The 14,431-nt window shown below is 41.2% G+C and overlaps 1 protein-coding gene across 1 annotated transcript in view; it reads left to right on the top strand.

Annotated features, from left to right (window-relative positions):
- The window catches only part of TMIE (transmembrane inner ear), a 113,193-nt gene extending 98,963 nt beyond the window's left edge, over positions 1-14,230 (top strand). Inside the window, exon 4 of the mRNA XM_040434080.1 lies at positions 13,445-14,230. Coding sequence (XP_040290014.1) covers positions 13,445-13,983 — 539 coding nt within the window. The 3' untranslated portion in view covers positions 13,984-14,230. The remainder of the gene's footprint in view (positions 1-13,444) is intronic.
- The last annotated feature ends 201 nt before the right edge of the window (positions 14,231-14,431 follow it).

Raw genomic sequence — 14,431 nt, 5'->3', positions numbered from 1 at the left:
GACCATCAATCGACCTCGCTCTGGGGCTCCACGCAAGATCTCACCTCGTGGGGTGTCAATGGTTCTGAGAAAGGTGAAAAAGCATCCTAGAACTACACGGGAGGAGTTAGTTAATGACCTCAAATTAGCAGGGACCACAGTCACCAAGAAAACCATTGAAACACATTACACCGCAATGGATTAAAATCCTGCAGGGCTCGCAAGGTCCCCCTGCTCAGGAAGGCACATGTGCAGGCCCGTCTGAAGTTTGCCAATGAACACCTGAATGATTCAGAGAGTGACTGGGAGAAGGTTGCTGTGGTCTGATGAGACCAAAATAGAGCTCTTTGGCATTAACTCAACTCGCTGTGTTTGGAGAAGAAAAATGCTGCCTATGACCCCCAAAACACCGTCCCCACCGTCAAGCATGGGGGTGGAAACATTTTGCTTTGGGGGTGTTTTTCTGCTAAGGGCACAGGACAACTTATTTGCATAAACGGGAAAATGGACGGAGCCATGTATCGTGAAATCCTGAGCGACAACCTCCTTCCCTCTGCCAGGAAACTGAAAATGGGTCGTGGATGGGTGTTCCAGCACGACAATGACCCAAAACATACAGCAAAGGCAACAAAGGAGTGGCTCAAGAAGAAGCACATTAAGGTCATGGAGTGGCCTAGTCAGTCTCCGGACCTTAATCCAATCGAAAACCTATGGAGGGAGCTCAAGCTCAGAGTTGCACAGAGACAGCCTCGAAACCTTAGGGATTTAGAGATGATCTGCAAAGAGGAGTGGACCAACATTCCTCCTAAAATGTGCGCAAACTTGGTCATCAATTACAAGAAACGTTTGACCTCTGTGCTTGCAAACAAGGGTTTTTCCACCAAGTATTAAGTCTTTTTTTGTTAGAGGGTTCAAATACTTATTTCACTCAATGAAATGCAAATCAGTTGCTATCTTTTATTTAAAGTTATTTTTTCGATTTTCCTTTTGATGTGCTATCTGCCACTGTTACAATAAACCTACCATTGAAATGATACTGTTCTGAGACTTTTCATTTCTTTGTCATTGGACAAACTTACAAAATCAGTGAGGGGTCAAATAATTATTTCCCCCACTGTATGTTATGTATTCATATGGTTAATGGTCACGTGACTTGACTGGAGTCACGCCCAATCACTGATTGTAATTGATTTGTATGGATTGTTGGGTATATATACCCTGTCATATGCACTGTTATTTAGCTTGAGAAAGGCCTCATTGAGCAGGCCGAAACGTCGCTTGAATAAAGTTTGGGGTCCACACCCGTTCACCCTATACTGGAAGTGCTGCCTCATCATTCGTTTGATATATATCGTGGAGGAAGAGCCGACCTATGTGGGGACTTTGCACCCGGTACATCACATCTGACTGTGCTGCTGCATTATCTGTTTTTTTTTATTTATTTTTTTTATATATATATATATATATATATATATATATACAGTACAGACCAAAAGTTTGGACACACCTTCTCATTCAAAGAGTTTTCTTTATTTTCATGACTATGAAGGCATCAAAACTATGAATTAACACATGTGGAATTATATACATAACAAATAAGTGTGAAACAACTGAAAATATGTCATATTCTAGGTTCTTCAAAGTAGCCACCTTTTGCTTTGATTACTGCTTTGCACACTCTTGGCATTCTCTTGATGAGCTTCAAGAGGTAGTCCCCTGAAATGGTCTTCCAACAGTCTTGAAGGAGTTCCCAGAGATGCTTAGCACTTGTTGGCCCTTTTGCCTTCACTCTGCGGTCCAGCTCACCCCAAACCATCTCGATTGGGTTCAGGTCCGGTGACTGTGGAGGCCAGGTCATCTGGTGCAGCACCCCATCACTCTCCTTCATGGTCAAATAGCCCTTACTTTTAACGTTTTCCCAATTTTTCGGCTGACTGACTGACCTTCATTTCTTAAAGTAATGATGGCCACTCATTTTTCTTTACTTAGCTGCTTTTTTCTTGCCATAATACAAATTCTAACAGTCTATTAAGTAGGACTATCAGCTGTGTATCCACCTGACTTCTCCTCAACGCAACTGATGGTCCCAACCCCATTTATAAGGCAAGAAATCCCACTTATTAAACCTGACAGGGCACACCTGTGAAGTGAAGACAATTTCAGGGGACTACCTCTTGAAGCTCATCAAGAGAATGCCAAGAGTGTGCAAAGCAGTAATAAAAGCAAAAGGTGTCTACTTTGAAGAACCTAGAATATGACATATTTTCAGTTGTTTCACACTTGTTTGTTATGTATATAATTCCACATGTGTTAATTCATAGTTTTGATGCCTTCATAGTCATGAAAATAAAGAAAACTCTTTGAATGGGAAGGTGTGTCCAAACTTTTGGTCTGTACTGTATATACAAACCGGATTTCAAAAAAGTTGGGACACTAAACAAATTGTGAATAAAAACTGAATGCAATGATGTGGAGATGGCAAATGTCAATATTTTATTTGTAATAGAACGTAGATGACAGATCAAATGCTTAATCCGAGTAAATGTATCATTTTAAAGGAAAAATACGTTGATTCAAATTTTCACTGTGTCAACAAATCCCCAAAAAGTTGGGACAAGTAGCAATAAGAGGCTGGAAAAAGTAAATTTGAGCATAACGAAGAGCTGGAAGACCAATTAACACTAATTAGGTCAATTGGCAACATGATTGGGTATAAAAAGAGCTTCTCAGAGTGGCAGTGTCTCTCAGAAGCCAAGATGGGTAGAGGATCACCAATTCCCACAATGTTGCGCAGAAAGATAGTGGAGCAATATCAGAAAGGTGTTACCCAGCGAAACATTGCAAAGACTTTGCATCTATCATCATCAACTGTGCATAACATCATCCGAAGATTCAGAGAATCTGGAACAATCTCTGTGCGTAAGGGTCAAGGCGGTAAAACCATACTGGATGCCCGTGATCTCCGGGCCCTTAAACGACACTGCACCACAAACAGGAATGCTACTGTAAAGGAAATCACAGAATGGGCTCAGGAATACTTCCAGAAACCATTCTCAGTGAACACAATCCACCGTGCCATCCGCCGTTGCCAGCTGAAACTCTACAGTGCAAAGAAGAAGCCATTTCTAAGCAAGATCCACAAGCTCAGGCGTTTTCACTGGGCCAGGGATCATTTAAAATGGAGTGTGGCAAAATGGAAGACTGTTCTGTGGTCAGACGAGTCACGATTCGAAGTTCTTTTTGGAAATCTGGGACGCCATGTCATCCGGACCAAAGAGGACAAGGACAACCCAAGTTGTTATCAACGCTCAGTTCAGAAGCCTGCATCTCTGCTGGTATGGGGTTGCATGAGTGCGTGTGGCATGGGCAGCTTGCATGTCTGGAAAGGCACCATCAATGCAGAAAAATAGATTCAGGTTCTAGAACAACATCTGCTCCCATCCAGACGTCATCTCTTTCAGGGAAGACCCTGCATTTTTCAACAAGATAATGCCAGACCACATTCTGCATCAATCACAACATCATGGCTGCGTAGGAGAAGGATCCGGGTACTGAAATGGCCAGTCTGCAGTCCAGATCTTTCACCTATAGAGAACATTTGGCGCATCAGAAAGAGGAAGGTGCAACAAAGAAGGCCCAAGACGATTGAACAGTTAGAGGCCTGTATTAGACAAGAATGGGAGAGCATTCCTATTTCTAAACTTGAGAAACTGGTCTCCTCGGTCCCCAGACGTCTGTTGAGTGTTGTAAGAAGAAGGGGAGATGCCACACAGTGGGGAAAATGGCCTTGTCCCAACTTTTTGGGGATTTGTTGACACCATGAAATTCTGATTCAACATATTTTTCCCTTAAAATGGTACATTTTCTCAGTTTAAACTTTTGTTAAGTGATTTATGTTCTATTCTGAATAAAATATTAGAAGTTGGCACCTCCACATCATTGCATTCAGTTTTTATTCACGATTTGTATAGTGTCCCAACTTTTTTGGAATCCGGTTTGTGTGTGTATATATATATATATATATATATATATATATATATATACACAGTATACTGTCCTCCGTGGTATATATATATATACAGTATACTATCCTCTGGTGTGTGTGTGTGTATAAGTATGTGTGTATATAATATACACACACAGTATACTGTGCTCTGTAGTATATATATACAGTATACTATCCTCTGTGGTATATATACAGTATACTGTCCTCTGTAGTGTGTGTATATATATATATATATATATATATATATATACACTACAGACCAAAAGTTTGGACACACCTTCTCATTCAAAGAGTTTTCTTTATTTTCATGACTATGAAGGCATCAAAACTATGAATTAACACATATGGAATTATATACATAACAAACAAGTGTGAAACAACTGAAAATATGTCATATTCTAGGTTCTTCAAAGTAGCCACCTTTTGCTTTGATTACTGCTTTGCACACTCTTGGCATTCTCTTGAAAATAAAGAAAACTCTTTGAATGAGAAGGTGTGTCCAAACTTTTGGTCTGTACTGTATAACTGTATATATGTGTGTATATATATATATATATATATATATATATATTTATATATACAGTATACTGCCCTCTGTAGTGTATATATATACAGTATACTGCCCTCTGTAGTGTATATATATACAGTATACTTCCCACTGTAGTATATATATATATATATATTATACTGTCCTCTGTAGTATATAGAGTATACTGTCCTCTGTAGTATATATGCACAGTATACTGTCCTCTGTAGTATATAGAGTATACTCTCCCCTATAGTATATATACAGTATACTGTCCCCTGTAGTGTATATATACAGTATACTGTCCTCTGTAGTATATATACAGTACACTGTCCTCTGTAGTATATATATACAGTATACTGTCCCCTGTAGTATTCAAACAGTATACTGTCCTCTGTAGTGTATATACAGTATACTGTCCTCTGTAGTATATATACGGTATACTGTCTTCTGTAGTATATATACAGTATACTGTCCTCTGTAGTATATATACAGTATACTGACCTCTAGTGTATATATACAGTATACTGTCCTCGTATATATATACAGTATACTGTCCTCTGTAGTATATATATACACAGTGTACTGTCCTATGTAGTATATATACAGTATACTGTCCTCTGTAGTATATATACAGTATACTGTCTTCTGTAGCAGTATACTGTCCTCTGTAGTGTATATACAGTATACTGTCCTCTGTAGTGTATATATTTACAGTATACTGTCCTCTGTAGTATGTATACAGTATACTGACCTCTAGTGTATATATACAGTATACTGTCCTCTGTAGTATATATATACAGTATACTGTCCTCTGTAGTATATATATACACAGTGTACTGTCCTATGTAGTATATATACAGTATACTGTCCTCTGTAGTATATATACAGTATACTGTCTTCTGTAGTATGTATACTGTCCTCTGTAGTATATATACAGTATACTGTCCTCTGTAGTATATATACAGTATACTGTCCTCTGTAGTATATATACAGTATACTGTCTTCTGTAGTATGTATACTGTCCTCTGTAGTATATATACAGTATACTGTCCTCTGTAGTATATATACAGTATACTGTCCTCTATAGTATATATACAGTATACTGCCCTCTGTAGTATATATACACAGTATACTGTCCTCTGTAGTATATATACAGTATACTGTCCTATGTAGTATATATACAGTATACTGTCCTCTGTAGTATATATACAGTATACTGTCTTCTGTAGTATGTATACTGTCCTCTGTAGTATATATACAGTATACTGTCCTCTGTAGTATATATACAGTATACTGTCCTCTATAGTATATATACAGTATACTGCCCTCTGTAGTATATATACACAGTATACTGTCCCCTGTAGTGTGTATATATAGTATACTGCCCTTTGTAGTATATATACAGTAAACTGTCCTCTGTAGTTTATATACAGTATACTGTCCTCTGTAGTATATATACAGTATACTGTCCCCTGTAGTGTGTATATATAGTATACTGCCCTTTGTAGTATATATACAGTAAACTGTCCTCTGTAGTTTATATACAGTATACTGTCCTCTGTAGTGTATATACAGTATACTGTCTTCTGTAGTATGTATACTGTCCTCTGTAGTATATATACAGTATACTGTCCTCTGTAGTGTATATATAGTATACTGTCCTCTGTAGTGTATATATACAGTATACTGTCCTCTGTAGTGTGTGTGTGTGTGTATATATATATATATATATATATATATACAGTATACTGTCCTCTGTAGTATATACACAGTATACTGTCCTCTGTAGTATATATACAGTATACTGTCCTCTGTAGTATATATACAGTATACTGTCCTCTTCAGTGTTAATTACTTTACACAGTTTAGTGTCATCTGCAAAAATTGATACTTTACTATGCAAGCCTTCTACAAGATCATTAATAAATATATTGAATAGAATAGGGCCCAATACTGACCACTGAGGTACCCCACTAGTGACAGTGATCCCTCCAATACTGACCCCTGTGGTACCCCACTAGTGACAGTGATCCCTCCAATACTGACCTCTGTGGTACCCCACTAGTGACAGTGACCCTGTGGTACCCCACTAGTGACACTGACCCCTCCAATACTGACCCCAGTGGTACCCCACTAGTGAGTGACCCCTCTAATACTGACCCCTGTGGTACCCCACTAGTGACAGTGACCCAATCTGAGTATGTACCGTTAATAACCACCCTCTGTTTTCTATCACTCAGCCAGTTACTTACCCACATTCAGACGTTTTCTCCCAGTCCGAGCATTCTCATTTTATATACTAACCTTTTATGCGGTACAGTGTCAAATGCTTTGGAGAAGTCCAGATATACGACATCCATTGATTCGCCGCGGTCAAGTCTAGAACTTACCTCCTCATAGAAACTGATTAAATTAGTTTGACATGACCAATCCCTCATGAAGCCATGCTGATATGGCGTTATTTGCTTATTTTCATTGAGGTACTCCAAGATAGCATCTCTTAGAAAACCTTCAAACAGTTTACCCACGACAGATGTTACACTTACCAGCCTATAGTTTATTTTTGAATATTGGCACTACATTTTCTATGCGCCAATCCTGTGGGACATTCCCTGTCAGTATAGAGTCCGCAAATATCAGAAATAAGGGTCTGGCTATGACATTACTTACTTCTCTTAGTATACGGGGGTGTACGCCATCTGGTCCCCGTGATTTGTCTATTTTAATCTTTTTAAGACGCCGCTGTACTTCTTCCTGGGTCAGACTGGGCACTTTTAATGGGGAATTTACATTCTGCATTTCATCTGACAGTTTATTGTCCTCAGTGAATATAGTGGAGTAACAGAAATTTTCTGTACAATATTTTTTTTACTGTGTCCCCCATTCTGTTACACTCACTTTTACATAGAGAATGTATAGTTCCAGGTTGTCAGGGGCAGAGCTGCCTCTGTGGTTTATGCTATTGTGTTTTGTCTTGATTTATTTTATACATTGCACCCTATCTGGTCATTTCAACTATTTTAACCTTGCTGTTTCCCCCTGTATTTGGGGCTAGTGTACAGATTATACACCCTGGACAGTAAAGCTGATCTGGGAGTGCTAAGACCCAGAATCTCCTCTAGCCCTGAGAGATCCTGTGGATTGGAGCAATATGGCGCTGATGGAGCTTTATACACCACACTCATTGGTTACGAGGTATCCAGCCTTCTCTTTATAGGATTTCCGCATAGCCACAGACCCCCAGCAGAATTATACCGTATGCACGTCTAAGGACCTTGGGAAGTGTCTTCTTCAGTCTCATCACACATCTCACACCCGGCCAGAGCTCTCTCAGACCCAATTAAATTGTGTTACCCTAAACCTTTCCGATACCACCTCATACCATTGTGTGTGGGATGATTAAAAGTGGGGGTATTTACAGGTAGATGTCAAAAGAATTAACTTTTTGGGGAATACATGGTTCTATCATATAGATCCTAGGTTTTTAGCCTACAGTAAGTTTACTTGGCACATACACACCATTGGGGTCATTTATTAAGACCAGCGTTGTAGACACTTGTCTTAATCCCCCTGCGCCTAGGTTATGTAGAGGTGCCGGCCGTACAATAGCCATAAATCTACACCAGCTCCCTTGCTGGCATAGATTTAGATCATTTTCTACACCAAAAACTGTAGAGGTCCAAGAATAATTGTCTCCAGTGTATGTTAGAGGTAAGAAAGGGTAGTCACCGATTTTGGTAGGGATAAGAACATAGTTGTCACCGATATATTAGAGGTAAGAACATAGAGAGTAGTCACCAATATGATAGAGGTAAGCACTGATAGAGGTAGTCACTGATATGGTAGAGGAAATAATATAGAGGGTAGTCACTGATCTGGTAGAGGTAAGACTGTAAAAGGTGGTTTTCGATATGGTAGAAGTAAGAACGTAAAGTATAGTTACTGATATGGTAGAGGTAAGAACGTAGAGTATAATCACTGATATGGTAGAGGTAAGATTGTAGAGGGTAGTTAGTGATATGGTAGAGATAAGAATGTAGAGGATAGTCTCCAGTGTTGTAGAGGTAAGAATTTAGAGGGTAGTCAATGATATGGTAGATGTAAGAATGTATAGGACAGTCACCACTTTGGTAGAGGTAAGAACATAGAAGGGAGTCACAGGTATGGTAAAGGTAAGCATGTAGAGGATAGTTATTGATATGGTAGAGGTTAGCACACAGAGGGCCATAAACAATATGGTAGAGGTAAGAACTTAGAGGGTAGTCAATGATATCGTAGAGGTAAGAACTTAGAGGGTAGTCAATGATATGGTAAAGTTAAGAGCCTAGAGGGTAGTCACTGACACAGCAGAAGCAAGAACCTAGAGCAGTGATGGCAAACCTTTTAGAGACCAAGTGCACAAACTGCAACCCAAAGTCCACTTATTTATCACAAAGTGCCAAATGGCAATTTAACCTGAATACTACATACAGTCCAATACAGTAAATCTTCCATGTTTTTTATCATCTAGCTATAATAGCCTGCCTATATTTAATGCTCTGCTTGTGGCGTTCATCGTGTGCCTTGTGCTAATGAAGAGCAGGAAAAGTCTAAGGCATATTGGCATACCATAGACTTTTTCCAGGGTGCGGGTGCCCACAGAGAGGGCTCTGAGTGCCACCTCTGGCACCTGTGCCATATGTTCGCCACCACTGACCTAGAGGGTAGTCACTGATGCGGTAAAGTTAAGAACCTAGAGGGTAGTCACTGACACAGCAGAAGCAAGAACCTAGAGGGTAGTCACTGATATGATTGAAGTAAGAACATAGAGAATATTAACTGATATGGTAGAGGTACAGTAAGAACGTAGAGGGTAGCAACCAGTATGGTACATAATCATACAGATTATCGGGAATGACCGTTCCTGTGAATGCTTGTTCCCAATAATATGGCCATCTAAATTATATTACCTCGTTCATCGGGTGATCCTGTCATTTGTGCAGACACCACCACTCATCGTTTCTGGGCAGAGATAAGAACGTAGCAGTGGTTCAGTCGGCTTCACCATCCTCCGATAGCCGGTCGGAAGGTTCTAGTGCTTTTTTTTCTCAATCATCAGAACTTCTTTTCCTTCAGGTGTTAGTGAATATGTACAGTACAGAGAAGGGTCCTGGTCCAGGTTCACCCCCGAAGATAGAGCCAACCTCAGCTTTGGACCACGGGGCTGACCTTCCTTATTGACTCCCTTATCCCTTTAAGTGACTTTGCAGTTTGTTTTTGTATTTTGGATATATTTTTGGCCTCTGATGTCTGGGGGAATTCGTTCATCTTTGTCTCGCTGACCGATGTGCTTCAGAATGTTTGATTTTGCACAAGGATTCATTAAATTAGTTTATAATGAAAAATGACCAAATATTAAACTAAAAATAGGCCCCAGTGGTCAACGGGTCTTTTTGTTGGTTGTTTTTAGACGCGGCTCAGGGAGGGATACGTCAGATGAATTAGCTTTTATACACATGATGTATTGTGCCACTGACATACAGAGGGGAGCTGGACGACACGGCGCGCCGGCAGGGTAGTATTTCCGCTACATGAAGGAGATTTGTAACATTGTATATGTCTATGGCTTTATGTGGGCACTGTATAACACTCTTATATGGGCACTGTATAACACTCTTATATGGGCACTGTATAACACTCTTATATGGGCACTGTATAACACTCTTATATGGGTACTGTATACCCCTCTTATATGGGCACTGTATAACACTCTTATATGGGTACTGTATACCCCTCTTATATGGGCACTGTATGACACTATTGTTTGGGCACTGTATGACACTATTGTATGGGCACTGTATGACACTCTTATATGGGCACTGTATAACACTCTTATATGGGTACTGTATAGCACTCTTATATGGGCACTGTATAACACTCTTATATGGGCACTGTATAACACTATTGTATGGGCACTGTATGACACTATTGTATGGGCACTGTATGACACTATTGTATGGGCACTGTATGACACTATTGTATGGGCACTGTATGACACTATTGTATGGGCACTGTATGACACTATTGTATGGGCACTGTATAACACTATTGTATGGGCACTGTATAACACTATTGTATGGGCACTGTATGACACTATTGTATGGGCACTGTATGACACTCTTATATGGGCACTGTATAACACTCTTATATGGGCACTGTATAACACTCTTATATGGGCACTGTATAACACTCTTATATGGGCAATGTATAGCACTCTTATATGGGCACTGTATGACACTATTGTATGGGCACTGTATAACACTATTGTATGGGCACTGTATGACACTATTGTATGGGCACTGCATGACACTATTGTATGGGCACTGTATAACACTATTGTATGGGCACTGTATGACACTATTGTATGGGCACTGCATGACACTATTGTATGGGCACTGTATAACACTATTGTATGGGCACTGTATGACACTATTGTATGGGCACTGTATAACACTATTGTATGGGCACTGTATGACACTATTGTATGGGCACTGCATGACACTATTGTATGGGCACTGTATAACACTATTGTATGGGCACTGTATGACACTATTGTATGGGCACTGTATGACACTCTTATATGGGCACTGTATAACACTCTTATATGGGCACTGTATAACACTCTTATATGGGCACTGTATAGCACTCTTATATGGGCACTGTATGACACTATTGTATGGGCACTGTATAACACTATTGTATGGGCACTGTATGACACTATTGTATGGGCACTGTATGACAGGGCTGTTATGACACTATTATGTGGGCACAGGTGTGTGGTCACGCTTATCTATGCCCTGTATGACACTATTTTGTGGGCACTCTATGACACTGTCATGTGGTCACAGTATGTCAATATTTTTTAGGCATTGTATAACACTGTTATATGGGCACTGTGACACTATTATGTGGGCACTGTAGGACACAATTATATGCCACGGTATGACACTATTATGTGGGCACTGTTTGACATTATTATGTGGGCACTTTCATGTGTTCGCTGTGTAGCACTATTATTCAGAAACTGCATATCCCTGTTATGTAGGCAGTGTATGGCACTATGAAGTCGGCTCTATATGGCACTGTGTGCTACAGATACTGATGTGCTGTACTGTAGATACTTTATGGTACTGTTATATGTGTACAGTATGACAGTACTATTGTATTTAGATACTGCATTTTTCCATAATGTTGGCATTGTTTGATGCTGTTATGAAGACACTGGATGGCACTACATATAATATGTATGATCTTGTATGCAGCAGAATTGCAGTGGGCCCCCGTCTATCCTACCTAAATGTGTACCCTGATTGCCACAACCCTCAAACCCAGTTTGCTTGGTAGTGACTCGGCACTGACAGAATTGTACTGTTTTATGTTTTGTCTAAAGGATGACACTAATAATTGGCCACTATTATCACAATATCATTTATTCAAACAAAAATTGGTGTTTCTACCATCGGGGTCTCCACAGACGGCTTCTCCAGGGGTGACTATGCATAACTCTACATGGGATTCAATATCATTGATAAGGATGAGTGATGAGGACTGATGATTTGTTACTTTGTATCCAGCGGACTCTCGCATCCTGGGCTTGTCCACGTGGAGTCTTCTTTACCATTGCTCCACACGTTCCTGTAGTGGCCCAGAGGGACGTTCCTATTGATAGCCTGTTTGCCGCCATTGTATTGGTTTACACCACCACCAGCAAAGTGCTTTTGTTATAAGCAAAAACTGTTATTACATGTAATGTGCCTGGTTGTCCAGCAGGTGGCAGTTTACCTGGCAGAGATATTTAGTAAGAATAGAACTTACTATTCCACCCCCCCCCCCCCCACTTTTGGGCAGAAGTGGGCTTGTCCCGCTTCCTACCAAGGGAGGGGTTTTATGGAGTTGAGGGGAAAGTTGAGAGTTGGAGCGAGAGAGTGAAGCAGCACGGTGTGGCGAGGGAGTGTTTTCCCCTGACTGCTGCAGGAGCTTCAGGAAAGTAGCTCAGAGAGCAGCCCACTGCAGATATATAAGAGGATTTAGCACCTCTGAGAGGGAAAATGGAGCCAAAGGCACACTACACAGCACAGCGGGTCACACGATACCTCACTGTCACAAGAAACAGTAACTGAAGCTGATAGGAACCAGACTGAAGCCAGAGATTAGCACAGCAGCCGAGATAAAGCAATGTATTCTAATTCAGCTGTCAGTTAACCCTTAGCCTGCTGGAGCCAAGAGAAAGGTCAAGTATTGTTAGGATGACACAAGTTTATTGCAAGTTTATTCAAGTAAAAACCATTAAACTTCACAAAGTCTGGACCCTACTTAATCCACCAACTACAACGCCTTTGTTGCTGTGGAGCCTAACGCCGGGGAGTGACAGTATCCAGGTAGGAGCACCGTGACACAAACTATTAGGGCCATAGCATACCACTCGGCATTCCTAAATGCTGGGACCCAATCGCCCCGGGGGGCTGCCCATTCCATTTCTAGTTTTTCATTTCACGATGGTGTCAGATCTGTGTCACATTTTACGGAGTCAAGAAAATGTTTTCAGCATCCTGTAAGAGGCTGAGGTCCTGGTAATCACAGAGGAAAACTCAGGAGATCAGAACTGTAGGCTGTGATGCAGGAAGCAGTGGATTTATACATTCTGTGCATTGTTATAATGTAACACCATCTGGAGGCACAATAACGACTAATGACTTTCTCTAATATTGTAAGTGTCCAGATTGTTCTATATCAACCCAAGGACCACCCTTCTTGGTTGACTTATTCACTTCCAGGCATTTGAGGACATTGGTCCAGCAAAGCTGGGGAGAGGGGGTCAAAACTTCTTTTAATATTTTTGGCTTATTTCCTTTCATTTTGTATCAGTTCAACTTTGTTTTCTATCTTTATAGCTCCCAAGTCTGAACCGAAGAAGAAAGAAGTATCTACTGTTTCCGGGAAAGTAGATGCTGAAGATGCCAAGAAGGAAAATGCAAAAGGAGGCAAGAAAAAGGAAGGAGAGAAAGGCAAAGAAGATGGGAAGGCCGAAGGGAAAGATGGCAAGAGTAAAGGAGTAGGAAAGGAGGAGAAAGATGGAAAGAAGGAAGGTGAAAAGGGAGGTTCTGATAAAAAGAGTGGCAAAGACTCTGCGGGTGGTGCTAAAGCTGGTGGCAAAGGAGAGGGTGATGCCAAAGGTGGTGGCAAGGGTGGAGGTGACGCCAAAGGTGGTGGCAAGGGTGGAGGTGACGCCAAGGGTGGTGGCAAGGGTGGAGGTGACGCCAAGGGTGGTGGCAAGAGTGGAGGTGACGCCAAAGGTGGTGGCAAGAGTGGAGGTGACGCCAAAGGTGGTGGCAAGAGTGGAGGTGACGCCAAAGGTGGTGGCAAGAGTGGAGGTGACTCCAAAGGTGGTGGCAAGAGTGGAGAATCTAAGAAACCACCAGCAAAAAAATAATGACTAGGACAATGGATGCTGAACTATGCTGCCAACCAGACGTCTGGACTCATGGATGGTCTCCACTTAAGTATTTGTTTAACTAGATCACGTGTCAAACTCAAGACCCGCAGGCCGAATCCGACCCGCTTTGTCATTTTATGTGGCTCTCTGAAGGTTGTGGAAAGACAGGAAATTCTCTAACCCAGCGGTGGGCAACGTCTGGGCTATGCTGGCACCAGCTGTGCATGAAATCACAATGGCACAAAGAGACGGGAAGAAAGAGCGGGAGCTGCCTGCCCTCTGCTTGGCTAAGTGACGTGCCTGCCCTGTCTGCGGCTCCTGCCTTCTATATCTCTGGCAGCACGGTCTAACGTCTGTGGAAGTGGACTAGATAAATACAGGTAGAAGAGTCTGATCAGTCTGCCCCCCAGAAATGGGAACAACTGGGATCCATCGGACGGCACCA

The sequence above is a fragment of the Bufo bufo genome, chromosome 5, assembly GCF_905171765.1.
Source record: "Bufo bufo chromosome 5, aBufBuf1.1, whole genome shotgun sequence".
NCBI lineage: Eukaryota > Metazoa > Chordata > Amphibia > Anura > Bufonidae > Bufo > Bufo bufo.
The sequence above is the reverse complement of the archived record's forward strand: the minus strand, read 5'-3'. Positions and strand labels throughout refer to the sequence as shown.